At 62.3% G+C, this 26168-nt stretch overlaps 1 protein-coding gene across 11 annotated transcripts in view; it reads right to left on the bottom strand.

Moving 5' to 3' along the window:
• Nucleotides 1-539: 539 nt before the first annotated feature.
• PLEC (plectin) overlaps nt 540-26168 on the bottom strand; it is a 62149-nt gene continuing 36520 nt past the window's right edge. For all 11 annotated transcript variants that reach the window (XM_053978645.1, XM_053978652.1, XM_053978682.1 and 8 more), the window contains 18 exons: nt 26080-26157; nt 25515-25676; nt 23153-23257; nt 20899-20994; nt 20691-20816; nt 19968-20120; nt 19015-19169; nt 18809-18935; nt 18536-18719; nt 17394-17551; nt 16819-16997; nt 14834-14972; nt 14260-14616; nt 13000-13083; nt 12771-12875; nt 12480-12578; nt 7569-10949; nt 540-7037 (listed from right to left, as the gene is read on the bottom strand). In XM_053978645.1, the coding sequence (XP_053834620.1) occupies nt 708-7037; nt 7569-10949; nt 12480-12578; nt 12771-12875; nt 13000-13083; nt 14260-14616; nt 14834-14972; nt 16819-16997; nt 17394-17551; nt 18536-18719; nt 18809-18935; nt 19015-19169; nt 19968-20120; nt 20691-20816; nt 20899-20994; nt 23153-23257; nt 25515-25676; nt 26080-26157 (12018 nt within the window). In that variant the 3' untranslated portion in view covers nt 540-707. The remainder of the gene's footprint in view (nt 7038-7568; nt 10950-12479; nt 12579-12770; nt 12876-12999; nt 13084-14259; nt 14617-14833; nt 14973-16818; nt 16998-17393; nt 17552-18535; nt 18720-18808; nt 18936-19014; nt 19170-19967; nt 20121-20690; nt 20817-20898; nt 20995-23152; nt 23258-25514; nt 25677-26079; nt 26158-26168) is intronic.

The raw sequence follows: 26168 nt of genomic DNA, 5'->3' as shown, positions 1-26168 counted from the left end.
GAAGTGGCGAGCGGAGGCAGGTCCCCCCGCACGGCGCGGAAGCACCGGGCAGCGCCAGCGCGGCACTTACGGTCAGGGCACCGGCTCTGCGGCGTGGTGGTGGGGACGTGCCAGGAGGCCAAGGCAGGGAGATGGGGCAGCTTGGGGGGGCTGGGGTGCACAGCCCCCTCCCCGCTGCACTGAGGGCGCGTGGAAGGGGTCCAGGCAGCAGCTTCAGGGCTGGTGTGGTGTGTCCAGTGCCGAGGAGCCGGTGATGTCCTCCTCCGGCACATTGGTTGCAGTGGGGTGCACCACAGGGCCAAGGCAGTCTCCTCCTCTGGGGTGCAGGGTCTGAAGCCGGCAGGTTAATTACAAAAGAGTGCTAAGTGGTTAGATCCAAACGGGGAACTGTTTTCTTGGTGTCCGGCTCGGCCGCGCCGTGTGCGAGCAGCGGCGGGATTGGCGCGGCCAGGAGCAGGAATGGTGTCCGGCTCCTGGGGCACAGGGTGGGGAGGGTAGTGTGTATTCTCTCTTGTCTCTTAATATACAAACACTGTCAGCACATTCGCATATATTAATTTATTAGTCTTGTCTTTTTGGTTAAACTCGAGGCACTGCTTTGGGAGAAGAGTGGAGGTTCAAAATTAAAAAAAAAAATACTAGTGATTAGCCAGCAGCGTTGCCACATGCGGAGCGGGTGAGGCGGCGCCTCGGGGGGCTGGCAGGTCTCAGGCCACGTGGAGCAGGGGCCCAGACACCCCGGGGCACTCCCTGCTCGCCTCCCACCCGCAGCTTCTGGATGTGGCCGGGGCAAGGGCAAGGGCAGCCTCCTCCATGGTGCCCTGGGTACCCCCTGTGTATCTGCGCCCGAAACTCGAGGAGGAGTAGGAGGAGGAAGAGAAGGTCATGGAGAAGCCGGAGCCAGTGGCGTCGAAACTGCCACGCCGGGACCCTGAGCGGGAGCCGGTGCGAGAGCCCGAGCGCGATCCGGAGGTGGAGCCGGCGCTGCTGATGTTGTAGGGACTGTAGTAGCCCTTGCTGGACTGGGAGGAGGCCTCCAGCAGCCGCAGGCCGGTCCCATCCTCGATCATGCTCCGGTCCATGGCGTCCTTGTAGGAGATCTTGAGCTTGGTCTTGGGGCAGGTGAGGTACTTGGAATAGGTGTTGACATCCCGCAGCTTCTGGGCAGTCCGCGCGTCGATGGTGCCCTTCTGCAGCGCCTCATCCAGGGAGACGCGGCCCGGGGCATCGGGCTCGATCAGGCCCCCTGTCAAGTACTGCACCTCCAGGAACCGCTGCCCGGCCTCGTAGTACAGCCAGCCCTTCTTCAGGGCCTGCGCCGCCGACATCTTCGTCTTGGTCCGCGGGTCCTCAAAGCCGTAGAAGGCCTTCTGCGCCAGGTTGATGCGGTCCACCATGATCTTGTCAACCAGGCCCTTGGTGACCGCATCAGCAACGGTGCATTTGTCACCGGTGTTGGGGTCGATGATGCCCCCGGTGCAGGCCTGGGCTTCCAGCAGCCGCTGCCCTGTGATGTTGTCCACCAGGTTGCGGCGCATCGCCTCCGTGATGGACACCTTCTCCAGAGTGTCCGTGTCCAGGATGCCCGCCACTGGCCCAGTCTCTTCGGTTGGGTCAGTCCACATGGAGATCTGGGTCCGTGACAGGGCTGGGCTGACAGTGTAGGAGGAGGAGGATCCAACTGAGGACGACCGCGACCGGAAGCCGCCCATGTTGCCAGAGAGCATGTCAGCAAACTCGGTGATGGAGAGGGTGCCCGAGCGGTACTGGTCCAGGGCTGACTGGTCGATCAGACCCTTGCCAATGGCATCATCGATGTCATACTGGCGCCCCGAGCGCCTGTCGATGATCATGGACTTCACCACGCCGTCGGAGGAGGAGGTGGTGATCTCCTCCCACTCGCACTCCTGCTCTGACAGCTCCAGGTAAGTCTGGTGGTCAATGAGGCCCTTGCGATAGGCTTCGTACACGGACATCTCCTTGCCTGTCTCTGGGTCAACGATCACCACCCGGCGCTTGCGGACGGAGGACTTGGAGGAGGTCTTCCTCTCCCGCTTTTTCTCCTTCAGAGGCAGGAGGCAGAGGCCGGTCTCTGGGTCCGTGATGCACCGCTCCATGAGCTGCAGGTAGGTGAGGTTCTCCTCCGTGTTGGGGTCGAAGAAGCCCTTGGTGTCGTCACTAGGGTCCAGCAGGATCTCGTTCATCTCCTCGTCAAAGAGGCCCCTCTTGTAGGCCACCTCCACAGGCAGGCGGTGGCTCTCCTCAGGGTCAATGATGCCTCCCGTGGCGATCTGTGCCTCCAGCAAGCGGATCCCGTGGTCCTTCAGGATCAGACCCTTCTTCATGGCCTGGAAGAGGGAGATGAGCTTTCCGGTGTAGGGGTCGCGGTAGCCGGTGACGGCCCTCTCGGCAGAGAGCAGCTTGTCCTTGAACTCGGGGCCCACAATGCCCATGCGCACAGCTTCCTCCACTGTCAGCTTGAGGCCCTTGATGGGGTCAATCACGTAGCCCGTGGCCGCCTGCGCCTCCAGGAGCTCGAAGGCAGTGCCAGGCCGGATGATCCCCTTCTTCATGGCCTGGTAGATGGACAGACGCTCCTTTGTGGAGTCCACAAAGACGCCAGCGATGCAGCTGGTGCCCTCCAGGAACTTCTTCAGGTTCTTAGAGACCTCCTCGATAGAGGTGAGACCCTCCTGGAGGCGCTGGGCTGTGGCTTCGTCCATCACCTGCGAAAGGACCAGCTCCTCCACGGTGATCTGCTTCCGCAGCCCCCGGAAGGTGAGCTTCCGTGTGTCGCAGAGCGGGAGCAGGAGGAGCCTGGAGCTCTCGTCCTTCCGGCACCGCTTCAGCAGCTGCGTGTAGCTGAGCTTCTCATCTGTGGAGGGGTCCACGTAGCTGCGCACCTCGCTGGGCTCCGACAGCATGTCATACGTCTCCTTGTTGATGAAGCCCCGCTGGAGGGCCACCTCCAGGGGCAGGTGGAAGCCCAAGTGCGGGTCAACTATGCCACCGGTGGCGATCTGGGCGTCTAGGAGCTTGAGGGCCTCTTCGCTGGGAATGAGATCCTTCTTCATGGCCTGGAAGAGGGAAATCTTCTGTTCACTGTACGGGTCTCTGTAGCCGGTCACAGCCCTCTCCGCGGACAGGAGCCGGTCGTGGATCTCTGGCCCCACCACGCCTTTCCTGACTGCCTCATCAACAGTCAGCATTTCATTCTTCGTGGGGTCGATCATGAAGCCGGTGGCTGCCTGGGCCTCCAGGAGGGAGCGGGCCACTTCGGAATTGATCAGCCCCTTCTTCAGCGCCTGGTAGACACTGAGTGTCTGCTTGGAGGAGGGGATGTAGATGCCAGCCACGCAGCCCGACCCGTAAAGGTACTTCCAGACAGTCTCCACGTCCAGGAGCTCCCGGAAGGTTTTGGAGCCCTGTTTCAGCAGGTTGTAGATGTCCTGTGAGATAATCCTGGCCTCGTAGAGGTCCTCGGCTGTGATGCGGCGCCGGACGTAGTCATAGGATGTGAGATTCTGCTGCCGGATGATCTCAGTCTTCTCAATGATCTCGATGATAATGATGATCATGCGCTCCTTGGACACGCGGCCCGACTGGAACTCCTCCATGAGATGCTTACGCTGCTCCTCGGGCAGCAGGTCCGAGTGCATGATGTCCCACAGTGACATGGAGGAGCCTGCCCGGCTGCCCACAGGGATGTCCACCTGTGTCTCCTCAAACACCTTCCGTGTCTCTGCTTCTGTGTACATGTGAGTGGTTTCCACCACTTTTGGCTTCTCAGGCTCCCGCAGAGGCAGCAGGTATAGGCCCGTCTCGGGATCCTCGATGCACCTCTCCTTCAGCTGCACATAGGTGAGGTTCTCCTGAGTGTTGGGGTCGAAGAAGCCCTTGGTGTCATCGCTGGGGTCGGAGAGGGTCCGGTTCATCTCCTCGTCGAAGTAGCCACGCTTGTAGGCCACCTCCACGGGCAGGCGGTGGCTGTGCACGGGGTCGATGATGCCGCCGGTGGCGATCTGGGCCTCGAGCAGGCGGATGCCGTGCTCCTTCACAATAAGCCCTTTCTTCATGGCCTGGAAGAGGGAGATGGTATCGCCCGAGTAGGGATCCTTGTACCCCGTGACAGCCTTCTCAGCCGACAGCAGCTTCTCGTGCAGCTCAGGCCCCACAATGCCAGCCTTCACCGCCTCGTTGACGTACAGCTTACGGTTCTTCACAGGGTCGATCAAGAACCCCGTGGCCGCCTGGGCCTCCAGGAGGACCACGGCAGTGCTGGGTCTCAGCAGGTTCCTCCTCATGGCCTCATAGATGTTCAGCTTCTCCTTGGTGGCCTCCACATAGACACCGGCGATGCAGTCACTGCCATGCAGGAATCTCCTCACCGCATCTGTCTCCGAGAGGTCCTTCACTGATTTCTTGCCTTCCTTCAGCTGCTCGTACTGGGTTTTGCTGATGATGCAGGACTCCAGCAGCTCGCTGGCTGGCACCGGAGCACGCAGACCGCTGAATGTCAGTTTCTCCTGCTTTTTGGTCTCTGCCTCCTCGATGATGGTGATCACAATCTTGATGATCTTCTCGATTGTCACTTTGCCGGTCTTGTACTGCCGGAGCAGCTCCCGCCTGTGCTCCTCTGTGAAGTATTCGGAGTGGATCAGTTCCCAGATGGTCATTGTCTGGCCCTTCATGCTGCCCACCGGGACCTCTATGGTTGCTTTGTCGAAGCACTCCTTGGCCTGGCTGTCGGTGTAGACCTCCTCCTGCTGTGACTGGATTGCCTTGTCGGACAGGGGCAGCAGGCACAGGCCAGTCTGCTTGTCGCGGTGGCAACTCTTCTGCAGCTGGGCATAGGTGAGGTGTTCCTGGGTGTTGGGACAGTAGAAAGCCCTGGCATCGTCTTGGAACTCAGTCAGAGCCTTGTTTATCTCCGGGTCGAAGTAGCCACGCTTGTAGGCGACCTCAAGCGGGAGCCGGTGGCTGTTGACGGGGTCGATGATGCCACCGGTGGCAAGCTGGACGTCCAGCAGCCGGAGCCCAGTGTCGCTGGGGATGAGGCCCTTCTGGAGTGCTTGGTAGAGGGAAACCGTCTGACCTGTGTAGGGATCCTTGTAGCCAGTCACCGCCTTCTCTGCCGACAGCAGCTTCTCGTGGAACTCTGGCCCCACCACCTCGGCCTTCACTGCCTCATCCACGGAGAAGAGCTTGTTGCCCACAGGGTCAATGATGTAGCCGGTGGCAGCTTGTGCCTCCAGCAGGGGCAGGGCAACCTCTGGCTTCAGCAGGTTTCTCTTCAGGGCCTCGTAGAAGGTGAGCTTCTGGCCTGTAGACTCCACCAGGACACCAGCGATGGCATCCGTGCCCTTCAGGTACTGCCGTACGGACTCCATCTCTGCCACGTCCTTTACGGACTTCTTGCCCTGGTGCAGCTGGTTGTAGAGGTCCTTGTTGATGATCTTGCTCTCCAGCAGCTCGGCAGCGGGCACGGGGCCCCGCAGGCCCTCAAAGCACATCTGGCTCTTTTTCTCACTTTCCTCCACAACCGTGATGACGATCTTGATGATCTTCTCCACTGTGATCTTGCCAGTCCTGTACTGCTGGATCAGGTCCCGCCTTTGGTCCTCAGTGAAGTATTCAGAGTTGATGAGCTCCCAGATGGTCATCGTCTTCCCTTGGAACTTGCCAAACGGTGCTGTCACCGTGGCCTTCTTGAAGACGTCCTTGGCTTCCTTGTCGGTGTAGACCAGCTCTCTAGCTTTGGCTGCTTGGTCAGTGAGTGGCAGGAGGCACAGCCCTGTGTCCGGGTCAGTCACGCACCGCTCCATGAGCTGCAGGTAGGTGAGGTTCTCCTGAGTGTTGGGATCGAAGAAGCCCTTGGTGTCATCAGTGGGGTCAGACAGGACTTGATTCATCTCCTCATCGAAGTAGCCACGCTTGTAGGCGGCTTCCACGGGCAGGCGGTGGCTGTTGACAGGATCGATGATGCCGCCGGTGGCGATCTGGGCCTCGAGCAGGCGGATGCCGTGATCCCTGACGATGAGATCCTTCTGCATGGCCTGGAACAGGGAGATCTTGTCACCTGTGTACGGATCCTTATAGCCGGTGACAGCCCGCTCGGCCGACAGCATCTTGTTGTGCAGCTCTGGCCCGATCACTCCCTCTCGCACCGCCTCGTTCACCGAGAGCCTCGCATTCCGCACAGGGTCAATGATGAAGCCAGAAGCAGCCTGTGCCTCCAGGAGCACCAGTGCTGTGCCTGGGCTGAGCAGCTTCTTCTTCATGGCTTCGTAGATGCTCATCTTCTGGTTGGAGGGTTTGATCAGCAAACCGGCAATGCTGCTCTTGCCCTGCAGGTACTTCTTGATATCCTCCCTCTGAGAGAGCTCGCCCACACTCACAACACCCTTTGCCAACTTGTCTAAGCTCTCCCTGCTCAGAATGCCGGCATCAGCCAGCTTCTCTGCTGACACCTTCTGCCGGATGCCATCAAAGGCGAACTCCGGCTCCCCATTCTGGGCTAAGCCATCCATTGCATCCCGGCCGTTGGGCACGGCCTTGATGTCCAGCAGCTGCGTTGTCGTAACCGCCTCCCCGGGCAGGTCATCTGTCTGGATCATGATCTCCCGTCTCTGGGCCAGGGCAGCCTTGTACTCCTCCTGCATCTGCTCGAGCCTCTCCCTCAGCTTCTTGTTCTCTTCTTCCAGAAGTTTCTCCTGCTGCTGTCGCTGTCTCTCCAGCTCCTGTAGCTCTTCCTGCTTGTGCCGGACGTTTTCCTCCGCTTCCTTCTGATGCTTCTTGGCTTCCTCTAACATAGCTTTCAACTGCTGCTTCTCCTGCTCCATCTCCTGCTGCTGCCGCTCCTGCTCTGCCTTCAGGTTCTGGGCCTTGTTCACCTCATCCTTAAAGAGCTTCTCCAGCTTCGATTTCTCCTCCTCAATGAACTTCTCCTTCTGCAGCAGGGCATCTTTCTCCGTCAGGAAGCTCTGCTGCAGGAGCTGCGTCTCCTGACGGAGCTGAGCCTGCTGGGCCACCTGCATCTGGGGTGGGAGAGAGAACAGTGCGGTCAGACACCCAGGAGGGCAGTGGGGGACTGAGGGTGGGCTGAGGCAGGGGGACAGGCAGCAGGGGTGGCACGGAGGCACAGAGTCACCCACACACTCCCTACATCAGGTAAGAGTTAAGGAGCTGAGCCGGGGTTAGGGAGCCACACACAACACGGGGCAGGATGAGCAGGGGAAGGACACAAGGGAACCCCCAGCACTAAGGCTGGGAGCTGGGCACAGAGAGGAACACGGCAGGACGTGCCAATGGGGTGGAAGAGCCAGCCCAGGCGGTGGGGATCCCACCTCCATGGCTCCAGGGGTTCTGGGTCCTGCTCCGACGCTGCCTGAGGGGTTTGCTCCACCGCCTCCAACTTTACGCACATCCCTGACCTGCACAGGGGGTCCAGCCCCACCATCCCCAGTGATGGTCCTTGGGGACCGGCCCAGGGATGGTGTGGGCTGGCTGGGAAGAGGGACAGCCTCCCTGTGTACCACCACCACTAAGGGGGACCCACAGCCCAGTACCTCCTCTGCCTTTTGCTGCAGCAGCGCTGCCTCCTGCTTCAGCTTCTCCTTCTCCTTCTCCAGGTCAGCGATGGCCTTCCGCAGCTTTTCCGCATCCTCATCGCTCTGGTGCCGCTGGATCTCCAGGGTGTGCACCATCGTCATCTTCTCCTGTGTGGCCAGCTCAGTCTCATGCAGCCTCTCACTGATCTCCTCCGCCTGCTTCTTGAACCGCTTGGCTTCCTCCTCAGCCTTGGCCTGGGCCATGCTCATCTCCGCCACTTGCAGCTTGAGGCGCTCGGCCTCAGCCGTGATGTCCAGCTGCCGCCGGCGCTCAGCCTCCAGCGTCTTCTGGAAGCCCTCGGTCTCCTCAGCCAGGCGCTGCTGCATCTGCTCCTTGTCCTCCTGCAGCTTCTTGGCATGTTCCTGCGCCAGATCCTTCTGCTTCTGCAGCATTTCAGCCTCGGCCCGCAGCCGCGTGGCCTCCTGCACCGCCTGCATCTTCTCCTTCAGCATCTTCTCTGCCAGCGCCCGCTGCTGCGCCAGGTCGTCCTCAGCCAGCTGCCGCATGCGGGCGGCCTCCTGCGCCTCCACGCTCAGCCGGGCCACCTCCTCTGCCACCTGCTTCATCTTCTCTGCCTCCTCCGCCAGGAACTTCTGCGTGTTGTCCTTGTCCTTGAGGATCAGCGCCTTGTTCTCCTCCTCGATGCGGCTCTTCAGCTTGGCCAGCTCCTCCATCTGCACCCGGACCTTGAAGAGTTCCTCCTCCACTTGGGCCTTCTGGCGGACGGCGTCTGTCACCTCCTCCTTCAGCCGCTGCAGCTCCTCATCCAGGATGCCCTTCTGGTGGTCTGTCTCATCCAGCTGCAACTTCACCTTGGTCAGCTCCTGCTCCACCTGCGCCTTCTGCCGCAGCGTCTGCTCGGCAAACTTCTTGTGCTTCTCCATCTCGGCATCGGCCAGCTGCTTCTGCCGCAGGGCCGCCTGCTCCGCCTGCGCCCGTTTTGCTGCCTCCAGCTCGGCCTCCTTCCGCAGTTTCTCTGCGTCCGCCTGTGCCTGTGCCTTGGCCTGCGCCTCCTCCTCTGCCCGCTGCTTCAGCCGCTCAGCCTCCTCCACGCGCTGCCGGGACAAGCTGGCGTCCTGCTCGGCCTTGCCACGGGCAAACTCGGCCTCCTCAGCCGCCCGCCGGGCCCGCTCAGCCTCCTCGCGCAGCCGGTCCAGGAGGCTCTGCTCCTGCTGGCGTGTCTGCAGCAGCTCCTGCTCCTTCTGCTGCACGGCAGCCAGGTGCGCCTTCTCCTCCGCTGCAATCCGCTTCTGCGCCGCCTCCCGGGCCAGCTGGATCTGCCGCTCTGACTCCTTCTCCGCCAGTTCCTTCTGCCGCCGCGCCTCCTCCACCATGGCCCGCAGCCGCTCCACCTCCTCCAGGGCCAGCCGCCGCTGCCGCCCGGCCTCCTCCTCGGCCGCCAGGATGGCCTGCACCTTCTCTTCGGCCTCGCGCCGGCGGCCCTCCTCCTCCAGCGCCAGCGCCCGCTGCCGCTCAGCCTCCCGCTCCGCCTGCTCCCGGCTGCGCTGCACCTCCTCTGCCTCCCCACGGATGCGGTTCAGCTCCCGCTCCAGCTCGCTCTTGCCAGCTGAGGCCCTCTCGAAGCTGGCCTTGAGGGCGCGGATCTCCTCCTCCACCTGTCGCCGCTGCCGCAGCGTATCCTCCACAAGCCCCTTCTGCCTCTCCAGCTCGCTCTCTGAGGAGCGCTTGAGCAGGGCAATCTTCTCCTCAATGTCCTGCTTGTGTTGGGCCGCCTGCTCCTCCAGCAGCTTGCGCTGGTAGGCCTCGTCCTCCGCCAGCCGCCGCAGCCGCTCGTTCTCCGCCTCCTTCTCCTTCAGCGCGATCTCCGCCTCCGCCTTCAGCCGCGAGGCCTCGTTGATGGCCGCCAGCTTCTCCTTCAGGATGCGCTCGGCCTCGGCCCGTTGCCGGCTGGCCTCCTCCTCTGCCAGCTGCCGCTGCCGCTTGGCCTCCTCGGAGAGGGCGCGCAGGCGGGCGGCCTCCTCGGCCAGCTCCCGCAGCTTGTTGGCCTCCGCCTCCAGCCGCTGCTTGGACTTCTCGCTGCTGGAGCGCGACTCCTCCTCTGTCTTGGCCTTGCTCTCCAGCAGGACCTCCATCTCTGCCCGCAGCTTGGCCAGCTCCTCCTCCAGCTCTTTCCTCCTCTGGATGGCCTCGTTTACCTCGCCCTTCAACCGCGAGAGCTCTTCCTCCAGGAGCAGGCGCTGCTGCTCCCCATTCTCCATCTCCGCCTTCAGCCGGATCAGCTCCTGCTCCGCCGCCAGCTTCTGCTGGGCTGTGCCCTCTGCCAGCTCCCGCTGCTTTTCCAGCTCTTCCTCCGCCAGCTCCTTCTGCCGCACGGCCACCTCCTCTGCCTTGGCGCGCTTGCGGGCCTCGCGCTCTGCATCCTCCTTCTGCTTCTCGGCCTCCTCCTGTGCCAGTGACTTCTTGTGGGCCACCTCTTCGGCCTGCAACCGCAGGCGCAGCGCCTCGTTGGCCTTCTGCCGCCAGCGCTCCAGCTCCTTCTCGGCCTCCTCCCGCGAGCGCTCGGCCTCCAGCTGCTGCCTCTTCAGCCGCTCAGCCTCCTCCTGCAGCTGGGCCACCACATCGTGCTCCTGCTGCAGGGACAGCTCCAGCTGCGCCGTCTTCTCGGCGAAAGAGAGCCGCTTGCTCTGCAGCTCGGCCTCAGCGCTGCGCTGGGCCACCTCCTGGGCCACCTGGATCTGCCGGTCCTTCTCAGCCTCTGCCTGCCGCATGCGTCGCTCAGCCTCCTCCGCCTGCAGCCGCAGCTGCTCCAGGTCTGCCACCGCCTTCTGCTTCTCCCGTGCCGCTTCGCGCTCAGCCTGCACCTTGCGCTTCAGCTCCTCCTCCGCCTCCCGCTTCTTCTGGCTCTCCTCCTTCACCTGCCGGCGCAGGCGCTCGGCCTCCTCCTGTGCCTGCCGCTTCTGCCGCTCAGCATCTTCGGCACGTGCCCGCAGCTCCTGCAGCTCCGTCTCTGCGCTCTCCCGCTGCTTCTCGGTGCTCTCCAGCTGCAGGCGGATGAGGCGGATCTCCTCCTCCACTTTCTTGCGGTTGTATTCGGCCTCCTCGATCAGCTTCACCTTGGACTTGATCTGGTGGTCCGAGTTCTGCCGCAGCTGCATCAGCTCCTGCTGGATGTTCTGCTTCTGCTGCTCGGCATCCACGGCCACCACCTCCCGCCTGGTGACCTCCTCCTGCATGCGGAGCTGCAGCTCCCGCGCCTCCGCCTCCGCCTGTGCCTTGGCTTTGGCGTGGGCCTCGGCCAGCTGCCGCTGCTTCTCCAGCTGCGCCTCCACCTCCGCCAGCCGCTTCCTCTCCTCCTCTTTCAGCTTCTCGGCGGCTTTCTGGAGGGGAAAGAGGGTGCAGGGGACAGAGAGGGGAGAGAGAGACAAATCACAAGGGATGCGATCGCGCCGTGGAATCGATGCTGGCCCAGCCGCACACTGCCGAGACAGCCGAGGGGTGGCAGATGCGCGTGGAATGGCTTCGGCCCCTGGGCCACCGCACGAGCCGGTGACGCCAGCTTCCAGAAGATGTGTGGCACGACAGGGGACACACGACAGCACAGGCAGACAGGCAACGGGAGCCAGACAGCAGCGCAGGAAGCCACGTTCCAGAGAGAAGGGACAGAGAGCGAGCGGAGCCCAAGCGACGAAGACGATGCGAGCAGCGTGCACATCACCACCCTGGCTCCCCCTGCGAGGGGCCTGGCACAGACAGCGCTGCCGTGGGGAAAGGAGAGAGACGGCCGGAGCACTGGGAGCAGAAGAGAGGGGAGCGGTGCGAGGGCGGTGCCAGCAGAGCTTTTCCCTGCCGGGAAAGCCTCAACAGGAGAGAGCAGTTCAGCTGGTTCAAACCCCTCCCAGCCCTCTCCAGGCAACCGGGAGCAGGGTCTGCCAAAGGGCCAACGCAGCTGGCGCCCGGCTTGGGGCCGTGCCGCAGCACGTGCACCACATGCACTACGAGCGAGGCAGCCGCACGCTCCGCAGGGCCCGGGCAGCGCATGCAGGGGAGCCAGACCCCACAGCGGACCCCTGGTCCCAGAGCAGCAGAGATGTAGAGGAGGGCGAGGAAGAGAGGGTGAGCCGTGGGGGAGGCGGAGGGTGCCGCGGGGAGAAGGCATGCGCAGAGTGAGTACCTGGTGCACGGCTGCCAGAGTCATCCTGGTTTTTTACCCTCCATTAGATCCCCACCAACACAAATATTCCCCAAGAAAAAGCACTGGCAAAGCGGCTCCAAGGGCAGAAACCAAGAGTTAGAGAGGTTACCCCGCGCCAGACCCCGCGGGCCAGCGCCCAGCACAGCAGCATGCGCAGGCAGGTGCTGACTGCACTACGTGTATCTGGGAAGTGCCTCCTACCACCAGTCACACCAGAGCCCCCGGTGCCCAGAGCCAGCTTGGCTCAGAGACCCGCTGTACACAGAGCCAGCAGCCTTGCTCCCAGGAGCCCAGCAGGGAGCAGGAGCTAGAGGCCGTGGGCCAGTGTTAGTGATAGGGCCGGAGTCATGGCCATGGGCCAGAATTAGTCACGGGTCTGGAGCCACAGCCATGGGCCACTGTTAGTGATGGGGCCGAGGCTGGAGTCACAGCCATGGGCCACTGTTAGTGATGGGGCCGGGGCTGGAGTCACAGCCATGGGCCACTGTTAGTGATGGGGCCGAGGCTGGAGTCACAGCCATGGGCCAGGGTTAGTGATGGGGCTGGAGTCACGGCCATAGGGCTGGCGTTAGTGGTGGGGCCAGAGTCATGGACGTGAGCTACCATCAGTGGTAGGGCTGGAGTCATGGCCGTGGGCTGGTGTTAGCGATGGGGCCAGAGGCCCCGTGAACTTTTGGTTATACAGCTGGCCATGCCGCCCTGCACCGCTCCCTACCTCCTCGTCCTCCAGCCGCCGCAGTGTCTCGGTGATGAACTTGATGTACTGGGTGGTGAGCGTGGTCAGCTCGCTGTACTGCGTCCGCAGGTCCACGTACTGTGGGGACAGTGGGTCAGCACGAGAGAGGGGAGCTTGCCCCGTGGCCCACCGGGTACCCCAGCAATCGCGGGGCTGCACGGAGGCGCGGCCACGCGCCACACCCCCAAATCCACCCCTTCAGTGAGCAGCCACGCCCCGGGAGCTGCTGCAGGACGTCCCAGGGCAGTGGCAGTGAGACGCCTCCCTCACCTCCTGGATGATGCTGTCAGATGCCGACTGCACCTTGGGCTTCTTGGCCGGCGATGCCACCGGCTCCACCTGCGCCTTGAAGCTCACCAGCTGCAGCTCGTAGTCCTGATGAGGAGAGGGTGATCAAAGCTCTGCTACGTGGGACGAGCCCCCTGGCCACGGTGCTGCGAGCCCACCCCCTGCAGGACTCCCAGTGCTGCCTCCCCAGCCCCCCAGGCAGTGGGCTCACCTTGATGGCATCGATGTACTGCTTGGCATAGCGCTGGCACTCCTCCACCTTCTCCTTGTGCTGCTCACACTCCTCCAGCAGTTTCTGGGGAGACGTGTGGGGGTGAGCCCGGGCACCCCATGGCCACCCTGGAGCACACCTCACCCCACCTTGGCCAGGGATGGCCAAGAGCACCCCTTGCCCTGCCATGGCTGGGAATGGCCGGGAGCACCCCTCACCCTGATGTAGCCAAAAATTGCCGGAGTCTCCCCCAGATTGGGGTGACTCTGGGTGGTGGTAAAGTCTCTCCTCCAACCCGTGCCTTCAAAGAAAGACTCAGCAGTCTTCAGTCGTGTGGTCTCAAGGCAGTTTATTGCAATAATCTCAAGGCACACACACTCCCTGACATTGTCCCTGACTCCTTCTCCCTCTGTGTCTCTCTCCGTCTCCCTCCGTCTTCGTCTCCCCCGCCCAGGGGGCTGGTGCCATCTTTTATATCACACATTACGTATTAAATGTTTATAGTTTTTCCCCAATGCCTATCACCTATATTGAACAGTGGCTTTCCACTCTAAACCAATCTGGGAGTGCCAACATCACCAAGAACATGGGGAATAGGAAGGAGAAAGAAGGAGGACAGGGCACGCCCAAATCCCTCCATCTTAGAACCTCTGACCCCCATGTACAAAACTCAGACCCCTCTGTACAAGGCCTAAAACCCCCCTGTACAGCACTCAAAAATCCTACCTTTCACTTTGTGACTACTTCTATTATAATATCTAAACTTTTGTGATTTCTTGTTCTTCCTGCAAAGTTGGTAAATTGTTCCATGGGTCGAACTCAAAGCCACAGGGGTTTCCGGCTGCCTGCCAGGGTCTCAGAGGCTTCTGCCCTGGACCCGGAACATCCAGGAGTGTCTGAGGGACACCTTGGGTTCCGACAAAAAATGGTCAGGCAGGAGCACCCCCCATCCCACTGGGGATGGATGAGAGCACCCACTACATGCCATGGCCAGGGATGGTCCCCCTCCTGCTGCAGCCACCCGAGAGCAACACTCAACGTGCCATGGCCGGAGACAGCTGGGCACTCCCCTCACTCTGCCACAGACAGAGATGGGCAGATCTGCACTCTGCTGGGGATGGCCAGGTGAACCCCTTGCCACGCCACGGCCAGGGATAGCTGAGAGTACCCCTCGTCCTGCTGGGGAGCGCCCAGGAGCACCCCTCGCCCCACTGGGGATGGCCGGGAGCGCCCCTCGCCCCACGGCCAGCCCAGCCCTACCTTCTCCTGCAGCAGCTGCTCGCGCACGGCCTGGCTGTCGGTGATGGGCACGGCCTGGATGGCCTCCTGGCGCTGCCGGGCGTCGCGGATCCACTGGCGCAGCGCGTCGCAGCTCTGCCGGTAGTAGCCCAGCTGGCGGCCCAGCTGGTCCAGCTCGCGCTGGCGCAGGTCAGCCTGGCTCAGCACGGCCTGCCAGCGCTCCAGCAGCTGCTGCACGCGCTCCCGGTACCGCTCCAGGTCCACGTCCCGCTCGCTGTGGCCGCGGACCATCCGCTCGTTGACGTCCTTGGCCTTGCCGAGGTCGGTCTCCAGCGTGCTGAAGAAGGGCTGGTGCCCCTCGGCCTGCGCCCGCAGCCGCTGTGGCAGATGGGCACCGGTCAGGGCCAGCCACGGTGTCCCCAGCCACCCTCTGGGGCTCCCCTTGGCACCCCCCCAGAGCCCCTGGGACTCACATCCCAGGACAGAGATGTCCTGGGGACCCACAGCAAGGAGAGGGGACATGGGGGTGGCTCAGAACCATGGGGACACCCTGGGGACACAGGGATGTCCCCGGGACACCCTGGAGACCCAGTACCTTTAGCTCAGCCTTGCTGGCCTCCAGCTCAGCCAGGTCAGCCGGCACCGCCTGCACGTCCTTCAGCTGCTCCTCGTACTTGCGGAGCAGCTCCTCAGCCCCCTGCGTGCTCCGGATCACCAGCCCGATGGTCTTCAGCCTGCGGCACGGGGACGGGATCAGCCGGGAGCAGGAGCGGGGTGGGAGCGGGATGGATTAGCCGGGATCGGGGTGGGAGCGGGCAGCTGAGCAAGGGCAGCACTGCAGACCCAGGAGGGAAGGGAAAGGGGAAAAGGGAAGAAAGGGGGAAAGGGAAACAAAAGGGGGAAAAGGAAAAAAAAAGGAAAAAAGGAAAAAAAAAAAAAGGGGGAAGGGAAAAAAGGGGGAAAGGAAAAAAAGGAGGAAAGGAAAAAAAGGGGGAAAGAAAAAAAAGGGGGAAAGAAAACAAAGGGGGAAAGAAAAAAGGGAACAAGGAAAAAAAAAAGGGAAAGGGAGAAAAAGGGGAAACAGGAAAAAAAAAAAGGAGAAAGGGAAAAAAGGGGGAAAGGGAAAAAAGGGGAAAAGGAAAAAAAGGAAAAAAAGGGGAAAAGAAAAAAGGGGGAAATAAAAAAAAGGGAGAAAGGAAAAAAAGGAAAAAAAGGGGAAAAGAAAAAAAGGGGAAATAAAAAAGGGGGAAGAAAAAAGGGGGAAAGAAAAAAAAGGGAAAAAGGAAAAAAGGGAACAAGGAAAAAAAAAAGGGAAAGGGAGAAAAAGGGGAAACAGGAAAAAAAAAAAGGAGAAAGGGAAAAAAGGGGGAAAGGGAAAAAAGGGGAAAAGGAAAAAAAGGAAAAAAAGGGGAAAAGAAAAAAGGGGGAAATAAAAAAAAGGGAGAAAGGAAAAAAAGGAAAAAAAGGGGAAAAGAAAAAAAGGGGAAATAAAAAAGGGGGAAGAAAAAAGGGGGAAAGAAAAAAAAGGGAAAAAGGAAAAAAGGGAAAAAGGAAAAAAAGAGGAAAAGGAAAAAAAGGGGGAAAGGAAAAAAGGGGGAAAGGAAAAAAGGGGGAAAGGAAAAAAAAGGGGAAAAAGGAAAAAAGGGAAAAAGAAAAAAGGGGAAAAAGAAAAAAGGGAAAAAGAAAGAAGGGGAAAGAAAAAAAGGGGAAAAAGAAAAAAAAGAAAAAAGGAAAAAAAAAGGGAAAAGAAAAAAAAAGGGAAAATAAAAAAAAGGGAAAAGAAAAAAAGGGAAAAGAAAAATAGGGAAAAAGAAAAAAGGGAAAAAGAAAAAAGGAGAAATAAAAAAAGGGAAAAATGAAAAAAGGGAAAAAAAAAAGAAAAAAGAAAAAAAAAAGGGGAAAGGGAAAAAAAGGGAAAAGAAAAAAAAGGGGAAAAGGAAAAAAGGGGAAAAAGGAAAAAAGGGAGAAAGGAAAAAAGGGGGGAAAAGGAAAAAAGGGAGAAAGGAAAAAAGGGGAAAGGAAAAAAATGGGAAAAGGAAAAAAAGGGGAAAAGGAAAAAAAAGGGGAAAAGAAAAAAAGGGAAAAGAAAAATAGGGAAAAAGAAAAAAGGGAAAAAAAAGGGGAAAGAAAAAAAGGGAAAAATGAAAAAAGGGGGAAAAAAAAGAGAAAAGGAAAAAAAAGGGGAAAGGAAAAAAAAAGGGGAAAAGAAAAAAAGGGAAAAGAAAAAAAGGGGAAAAAGGAAAAAAGGGAGAAAGGAAAAAAAGGGGAAAGGAAAAAAATGGGAAAAGAAAAAAAAGGGGAAAAGGAAAAAAGGGGAAAAAGGAAAAAAGGGAGAAAGGAGAAAAGGGGGGAAAAGGAAAAAAGGGAGAAAGGAAAAAAGGGGAAAGGAAAAAAATGGGAAAAGGAAAAAAAGGGGAAAAGGAAAAAAAAAAAGGGAAAAGGAAAAAAGGGAAAAAGAGAAGAGGGAAGGAAAAAAGGGAAAGGCATGCTGGCTCTCCCCAGGCTCCCCATGGCCTCCCAGCTGCCCAGGCTCGTTGGCAGCCCCGGAGCCGCTGAGTGCCGGTGCCAGGGCTCACTCACTTCTCCAGGTAGATGCTGGACAGGCTGTACACCTGCTCCATCTTCCGCAGGGTGACCTCCAGCTCGGAGCGCAGGACAGGGGCTGAGCCCGCCTGCTCCGGCTGCGCCAGCACCTGCTCCGTCTTCTCGCTGACTTTGGCCAGGTTCTTCTGGATGCCCTCCAGCTCCAGGTGTGTTTGCTGCAGGGGAAGGAGTCCCTCAGTCCTTGCTGGCTGCAGGACAGGGCCAACCCCCGACCAAATGCTCGTGGACCCCAGGAGGGGAGGAGCAGGGGAAGGCTCTGCAGCCCATCGGTGCAGGTGGACAGGGGAGGTTTAGGATATTGGGAGAACTCCTCCTGGAAAGGGCACAGCTGGCCAGGGCAGGGCTGGAGCCCCAGCCCTGGGGAGGTTTTACAGCCCTGTGCTTCACCTGGGGACGTGTCAGGGGTGCAGTGCCGGGGGACCGGGTGGACTCAGTGGGCTCTGAGGGCCTTTGCGACCCAAACCGTTCCCCCGGGCCCATCCTGGCACCGAGGTTCCCCCCATCTGTGCGCGCTACACGCGTCACAGGCGTGTCGCAGGCGTGTCACACACCTGCTGCTCAGCCTGGCGCTGGGCGCACTCGCGCAGGGGGTCGGCCTTGAGGGGCAGGCGCAGGCGGTGCACGGTGCGGCTCTCGCAGCTCTCCAGCTGCAGACGGATGTCCTTCAGCTGCGAGATGTAGCTCCTGCACAGAGACTCGTCCTGCTCTCCTGCGGGGACACGGGGGGGCGGCTCAGTGCCCTGGGACACCGCGGGGACACCGCGGGGACACCAGGATGGCTCAGCACCGTGGGGACACCCTGGGGACCCAGAGGAGGGAGAGGGGACACAGGGATGTCCTGGGGACCCACAGCAGGGAGAGGGGAGATGGGGATGTCCTGGGGACACCCTGGGGACCCACAGAAAGGAGAGGGGACAGGGAGATGTCCTGGGGACACCCTGGGGACCCACAGCAGGGAGAGGGGACACAGGGATGTCCTGGGGACCCACAGCAGGGAGAGGGGACACAGGGATGTCCTGGGGACACCCTGGAGACCCACAGCAGGGAGAAGGGACACAGGGATGGCTCAGAACCATGGGGACACCCTGGAGACACAGGGATGTCCTGGGGACCCACAGCAGGGAGAGGGGACACAGGGATGTCCTGGGGACCCACAGCAAGGAGAGGGGACATGGGGGTGGCTCAGAACCATGGGGACACCCTGGGGACACAGGGATGTCCCCGGGACACCCTGGAGACCCAGAGGAGGGAGAGGGGACACGGGGATGGCTCAGAACCATGGGGACACCCTGGGGACCCACAGCAGGGAGAGGGGACACGGGGATGTCCTGGGGACACCCCGAGGACCCACAGTAGGGAGAGGGGACACGGGGATGGCTCAGAACCATGGGGACACCCTGGGGACACAGGGATGTCCTGGGGACACCCTGGAGACCCAGAGGAGGGAGAGGGGACACTGGGATGGCTCAGACTGCGGGGACAACACGGGGACCCGTGTCGGGAAGGGGAGGATGCAGGGATGGCTCAGCACCCTGGGGACACCCCGAGAGCCAGTGTGAGGAGTGGGGAGACTGGGACAGCTCAGCACCATGGCAATACCCCAGGGACACCGCGGGGACCTGGGGATGCTCAGCACCCGGGGAAACCCTGGGGAACCCCCACCCTTCAGAGGAGGCAGGGAGGGCACAGCCACCTTTCTCCTGGCTACGCAGCAGCAGCTCGTATTTGTGAGTGCAGGCGTTGTAGTCACGCTCCACCTGCAGCCGGTCGTCGGGCTGGAAGCTCTGGGAGTCCTGGCTGTCCCGCAGGAACTCCTGGTAGTGGCTCTCCAGGCTGGACAGGACCTGGCGCACCTCCTCGGCCGGCAGCGTGCGGAACTGGGGGGGCGGGGGGGGGCACGGCCGTGTCAGCCCCCGCCGGGACCCCCGGGACCCCCGTGGCGCTGTGGGGACCCCCAGGAACTCACCGTGACGTGCGTCCAGGACTGGATCTGCTGGATGTGCCGGGTCAGGTACTGCCAGGCGCGGAGGCTGCGCAGGTCCTGGTGCAGCTGCTGCCACAGCCCCAGCAGCTGCTGGTGGGTGGTCTCCAGCCTGTGGGGACCTGGAGTTAGAGGAGGGGGGGGGGGGGACACAGGGGAGCCCGTGTGGGGTGCAGGGTCACCGTCCCCACCTGTGCACGGCGTCCAGAGCCTCCTTGTTGGGGGGCGGCAGGAGGAAGCAGACCGAGGGGACGACGGCCTCGCTGCCACCGGCGCTCAGCACCCGCCACTGCTGCGGCTGCGCGTGGTTCACCAGGGCACAGGTGTCGTTCTTGTGCACCGTCACCTGCGGGGCGGGGGGTCAGGGTGGGGGTGCGGGCCCTTGCGCCCACCTGTGCCTCTACCACGTTCCCCAGTGTCCCCCCATATTCCCCTGTGGGACTGGTGTGGTCTCAGTCTGGCTGGGGGACGCCTTGTGTCCCCCCATGGGGCTGGGGCAGCGTGAGAGAAGGGTGGGAGGTCCCCCCATGTGTCCCCTTGTCCCCCAGGGTGGTGTCAGACCAGAGGGGGGTTCCTCCTGTGTCCCCCCATGGGGCTGGGACAGCGTGAGAGAAGGGTGGGAGGTCCCCCATGTGTCCCCTTGTCCCCCAGGGTGGTGTCAGACCAGAGGGGGGTTCCTCCTGTGTCCCCTTGTCCCCCAGGGTGGTGTCAGACCAGAGGGGGGTTCCTCCTGTGTCCCCCCACAGGGCTGGGACAGCATGAGAGAAGGGTGGGAGGTCCCCCATGTGTCCCCTTGTCCCCCAGGGTGGTGTCTGATGAGAGGGGGGTTCCTCCTGTGTCCCCCCACGGGGCTGGGGCAGCGTGAGAGAAGGGTGGGAGGTCCCCCATGTGTCCCCTTGTCCCCCAGGGTGGTGTCTGATGAGAGGGGGGTTCCTCCTGTGTCCCCCCATGGGGCTGGGGCAGCGTGAGAGAAGGGTGGGAGGTCCCCCATGTGTCCCCTTGTCCCCCAGGGTGGTGTCAGACCAGAGGGGGGTTCCTCCTGTGTCCCCCCATGGGGCTGGGTCAGCATCAGAGTGGGGTGCTGGACCCCCCCACGGCCTCCCCAGGGGAACCAACCCTAATCCAACCCTCGCGCCCCCCACACCTCCATTTGCTTGTAGTCGCAGACGGCCTGGATGGGGGGCCGGCCCTGCAGGGGGGTCGAGGGGCTGCGCGGCTTGAGCTGCACGATGGTCCTGGCGCGGCGGGAGAGACCCCCCAGCTGCGCCCCCAACTCCGCCAGCTGCTCCTTCTGCTCCTGTGGGGGGGCAGATTTGGGACCCCTCAGGATTTGGGGTGTCCCATCGCGTTGAGGGGCATCAGAATTTTAGGGAGATACCAGGGTTTTTTTTTCAGTATCAGGAGGTCCCAAAGGTTTTGGGAGCTCTTGGGATATTGGGGGGGGGAGGATCCTGGGAGTTTGGGGAGGGGTCAGGAATATGAGGCAGGGGGGTCACCCCGGTCTGTTGCAGCAATGGACGTGTTGGGGTCACCCCAGGGGCTGCAGTGGGGGTGGCACCCCGGCACTCTGCAGCTGGACACCCAAGGGGCAGCTGTGGGACTCTGATTTTGGGGGTCACCCCGGGGGCTGCAGGGGGTCTGTCACCTCAGAGTCGCCGGGGGCCGGGGTCAGCCTGGGGTTGCCATGGGGCTGGGGACGCCCTGAGGATCTCGGGGGGGGTCCCCGTGGGCTGTCCCCCCTGGGCTCCCACTTGCCCTCGCTCCAAGGTCACGCAGCAGGGTCACCCTGCAGATCTGGGCAGGGTTACCCTGGGGGACCCCCGGGACCTGGGGGGCGTCTCCCTGGGGGTCTCGGGGGTGCCCTCACCGCGAGGTCCTGCAGCAGGTCCTCAAGGCGTGTGGCCGTGGTGCCGCGGTCGCAGCTGAACTTGCGCCGCATCGCCTCCTCCGTCTTTCGCAGCAGCTCCTCGGCCTCCCGCACCTCGGCGAAGAACTGGGGGGGCCGGGGGGTCAGCACTGGTGTCCCGCCCGCCCTCCCCACTCCCAGCCCCTCCCCGGCAGCCCGCCGCCAGTACCTGGAAGTAGTTGGTGTTCTCCTTCAGGTGGGTCTCGATGCAGCAGCAGAGCTGGAGCATCCAGCTCCACTGGGTCTGCAGCGCTGCCAGGAACGCCTGCGGGCGGCGGGGGGGGGACACCGGGGCTGGCACCGAGGGCACCGGTGCCCACACCCGCGCCTGGCCTGCACCCACACCTGCACCCGCACTGCTACAGGCTGCCACACCAGGGACCCCGGTGCCCGCTGCACCCCAGTGACCCCCAGTGCCCACTGCACCCATGACCAGTGACCCCAGTGCCCACTGCACCCCAGTGACCCCCAGTGCCTGCTGGACCCCACACCAGTGACCCCAGTGCCCCCTGCACCCCACACCAGGGACCCCGGTGCCCGCTGCACCCCAGTGACCCCCAGTGCCCCCTGCACCCCACACCAGTGACCCCCAGTGCCCCCTGCACCCCACACCAGTGACCCCCAGTGCCTGCTGCACCCCACACCAGTGACCCCCAGTGCCCCCTGCACCCCACACCAGTGACTCCCAGTGCCTGCTGCACCCCAGTGACCCCCAGTGCCTGCTGCACCCCACACCAGTGACCCCCAGTGCCCGCTGCACCCCACACCAGTGACCCCCAGTGCCCGCTGCACCCCACACCAGTGACTCCCAGTGCCTGCTGCACCCCAGTGACCCCCAGTGCCCCCTGCACCCCACACCAGGGACCCCAGTGCCTGCTGCACCCCACACCAGTGACCCCCTGCTCACTGCACCCCACACCAGTGACCCCAGTGCCTGCTGCACCCCACACCAGTGACCCCAGTGCCCGCTGCACCCCACACCAGTAACGCCCAGTGCCAGCCTGCACCCCACACCAGTAACGCCCAGTGCCAGCCTACACCCCACACCAGTGACCCCAGTGCCTGCTGCACCCCACACCAGTGACCCCCAGTGCTCACTGCACCCCACACCAGTGACCCCCAGTGCCCGCTGCACCCCACACCAGTAACGGCCAGTGCTCACTACACCCCTCACCAGTGACCCCCGGTGCTCACTGCACCCATCACCAGTGACCCCCAGTGCCTGCTGCACCCCAGTGACCCCCAGTGCCTGCTGCACCCCACACCAGTAACGCCCAGTGCCTGCTGCACCCCACACCAGTGACCCCCAGTGCCCACTGCACCCACACCAGTAACCCCCAGTGCCCACTGCACCCCACACCAGTAACCTCCAGTGCCCACTGCACCCCACACCAGTGACCCCAGTGCCTGCTGCACCCCACACCAGTGACCCCAGTGCCCGCTGCACCCCACACCAGTAACGCCCAGTGCCAGCCTGCACCCCACAGCAGTGATCCCAGTGCCTGCTGCACCCCACACCAGTGACCCCAGTGCCCGCTGCACCCCACACCAGTAACGCCCAGTGCCAGCCTACACCCCACACCAGTAATCCCAGTGCCTGCTGCACCCCACACCAGTAACGCCCAGTGCCAGCCTGCACCCCACACCAGTGACCCCCAGTGCCCGCTGCACCCCACACCAGTGACCCCAGTGCCCGCTGCACCCCACACCAGTGACCCCCAGTGCCCGCTGCACCCCACACCAGTAACGGCCAGTGCTCACTACACCCCACACCAGTGACCCCCAGTGCCTGCTGCACCCCACACCAGTAATGCCCAGTGCCAGCCTGCACCCCACACCAGTGACCCCCAGTGCCCCCTGCACCCCACACCAGTGACCCCCAGTGCCCACTGCACCCCTCACCAGTAACACCCAGTGCTCACTACACCCCTCACCAGTGACTCCCAGTGCCCGCTGCACCCATCACCAGTGACCCCCAGTGCTCACTGCACCCCACACCAGTGACCCCCAGTGCCCGCTGCACCCATCACCAGTGACCCCCTGCTCACTACACCCCTCACCAGTGACCCCCAGTGCCCGCTGCACCCATCACCAGTGACCCCCTGCTCACTACACCCCTCACCAGTGACCCCAGTGCTCACTGCACCCCACACCAGTAACGCCCAGTGCTCACTACACCCCTCACCAGTGACCCCCAGTGCCTGCTGCACCCCACACCAGTGACCCCGTGCCCAGACCCTCCTGAACCCCCTCCCCAACCCACCAAGGTGCCCCTCAGTTTCTCCCAGCCTCTTCAAGTCCCCCAAGGTCACTGAGACCCCCAGGCCCCCTCCAGATTCCCCACACCCCCCCAGCACAGCCCGTCCCTGCAGCCCCCCAGCCCTCCCTCATGCCCCACCATTTGCCCCCAGCCCCACGCCCACCTCCAGTGTCTGCGCCCCGGGGTGCTCCTCGCGCAGCAGCCGCTCCCCCGAGCTCCGCAGCTCCTGGATCCGCCGCTCCCGCAGCTCCAGCTCCCGCATCAGCGCCTGGGCCGGGGGCAGGGCTCACACACGTGTGCAGGGCCAGGGGGTGGGGGGGCCAGGGCTCACACACGTGTGCAGGGCCAGGGTGTGGGGGGGCCAGGGCTCACACACGTGTGCAGGGCCAGGGTGTGGGGGGGCCAGGGCTCACACACGTGTGCAGGGCCAGCGTGGGGGGGCCAGGGCTCACACACGTGTGCACAGCTCTGTGTGTATGGTTACACCTGGGGCTGCGTGTGCAAGGGGGGCTCTGGGGGTGCTCGGAGGGTTAGGGGGGTTCTGGGTGTGGGGGGGCACACGGGGGCTCAGCGCTGCAGAGCAGGGAGGGGACCACGTGACGCAGCCACGTCCGTGTGTGGGGATGGCACGTGTGTGTGTGTCCATGGGTGTGTCCACGTGGAGCAGCCGTGTCCTCCATGCGTGTCTGTTCACATGCGTGTCCATGCCATGGCCATGCCTATCCTTGTGCCCATGTCTGTGTCCGTGCCCATCCCTGTGCCCATGTCTTGTCCGTGCCCATCCCCATGTCCATGCTCATCCCCGTGTCTGTCCCTGTGTCCATGCCCATCCCCGTGTCCGTATCCATGCCCATCCCTGGGTCCATATCCATGTCTGTGTCCATGCCCATCCCCGGGTCCATGTCCATGTCTGTGTCCATGCCCATCCCTGTGCCCATGTCCGTGTCCATGCCCATCCCTGTGCCCGTGTCCATGTCCATGCCCATCCCCACGTCCATGTCCATGTCCGTGTCCATGCCCATCCCTGTGCCCATGTCTTGTCCATGCCCATCCCCACGTCCATGCCTGTGCCTGTGTCCATCCCCATGTCCATGCTCATCCCCGTGTCTGTCCCTGTGTCCATGCCCATCCCCGTGTCCGTGTCCATGCCCATCCCTGGGTCCATGTCCATGTCTGTGTCCATGCCCATCCCTGTGCCCATGTTACGTCCATGACCATCCCTATGTCCACGTCCGTGTGTCCATCCCTGTGCCCATGTCCGTGTCCATGACCATCCCTGTGTCTGTGCCCGTGTCCATGCCCATTCCTGTGCCCATGTTACGTCCATGCCCATCCCCATGTCCACGTCTGTGTCCATCCCTGTGCCCATGTCGTGTCCATGCCCATCCCCATGTCTGTCCCTGTCCTTGTCTGTGTCCGTGCCAATCGCTATGTCCATCCCCGTGCCCATGCCCATCCCTGTATCCATATCGTGTCCATGCCCATCCCTGTGTCTGTCCCTGTGTCCATGCCCACGTTATGTCCATGCCCATGTCTGTATCCATATCGTGTCCATGCCCATCCTCGTGTCTGTCCTTGTGTCCATGTCCGTGCCCATCCCCGTATCCATGCCTGTGTCCGTGTCCATGCCCATCCCTGTGTCCATATTGTGTCCGTGCCCGCTCCCGTGTCTGTGCTCGTGCCCGTGCCCATTCCCTGTGTGCCTGTCCCTGTGTCCATGCCCATCCCTGTGTCCATGTCCATCCCTGTGTCCATGCCCATGTCCATGCCCATCCCTGTGTCCATATCATGTCCGTGCCCATCCCCATGTCCATCCCTGTGTCCATGTCCATCCCTGTGTCCATGCCCATCCCTGTGTCCATATCGTGTCCGTGCCCACTCCCGTGTCTGTGCTCGTGCCCGTGCCCATCCCTGTGCCTGTCCCTGTGTCCATGCCCGTCCCTGTGTCCATATCGTGTCTGTGCTCATGCCCGTGCCCATCCCTGTGCCTGTCCCTGTGTCCATGCCCATCCCTGTGTCCATGCCCATCCCTGTGTCCATATTGTGTCCGTGCCCACTCCCGTGTCTGTGCTCATGCCCGTGCCCATCCCTGTGCCCGTCCCTGTGTCCATGCCCATCCCTGTGTCCATATCATGTCCGTGCCCATCCCCATGTCCATCCTGTGTCCATGCCCATCCCTGTGTCCATGCCCATCCCTGTGTCCATGTCCATCCCTGTGTCTATGCCCATCCCTGTGTCCATGCCCGTGTCCATGCCCATCCCTGTGTCCATATCGTGTCCGTGCCCACCCCCGTGTCTGTGCTTGTGCCCGTGCCCATCCCTGTGCCTGTCCCTGTGTCCATGCCCATCCCTGTGTCCATATCATGTCTGTGCCCATCCCCATGTCCATCCCTGTGTCCATGTCCATCCCTGTGTCCATGCCCATCCCTGTGTCCATATCATGTCCGTGCCCATTCCTATGTCTGTCACTGTGCCCATGTCCGTGCCCATTCCCGTGTCTGTGCTCGTGCCCGCCGTGCCCGTACCGAGTAACTCTCCTTCTTGGCAGCCATGGCGGGGTTGTTGTGGCTCCAGTCGAAGGCCACCTCCTCCTCCTCGCGCTCGCTCAGCCACAGCAGCTCCTTGGTGGCGGCACTGACGAAGCCATGGAGACTCTCCAGGTGCCGCAGCCGCGACTTGGAGGAGTTCTGGGGAGGCACAGGGGGGTGCTTTGCAGCTCCGTCCTCGCCCTGCGCGGCCTCATCCCCACACGGCTGCCCCCTGCACACCCTCTGCCCCCCCCTTAACCTCCTCCCCACTTCCCCCCACAAGTCCTGCATCCTCCTGCCCCACATCCCCCTCCCCGCACTCACCCCCAGCACAACCCCCCCAACCAAATTGTCCCCCCTCCTGTCACACCCTCCTCCAGCAGCTCTCTCCCATGTCACCCACCCCGCCAGGTCCCCCCCCCATCTCACACCCCACCAGCAGGGCCCCCTCCCCAGCAAGTCCCCTCACGTCTACCACCCCCCATGACCCCCCCCAGGCCACACGTCCCCAGCAGGTCCCACCACGTCTGCCCCCCATTCCCGCCCACCCCTCCGGCCTCACCAGCAGCTTGGCGTACTGCAGCTCCAGCTTGCCCAGGCACTCCCGGTACGCGCCGCTGGGGCCGGGGGACAGCTGGGTCTGCGGGAGAC

The sequence above is a fragment of the Vidua macroura genome, chromosome 1, assembly GCF_024509145.1.
Source record: "Vidua macroura isolate BioBank_ID:100142 chromosome 1, ASM2450914v1, whole genome shotgun sequence".
NCBI lineage: Eukaryota > Metazoa > Chordata > Aves > Passeriformes > Viduidae > Vidua > Vidua macroura.
This window is presented reverse-complemented; position numbering and strand designations above follow the sequence as displayed.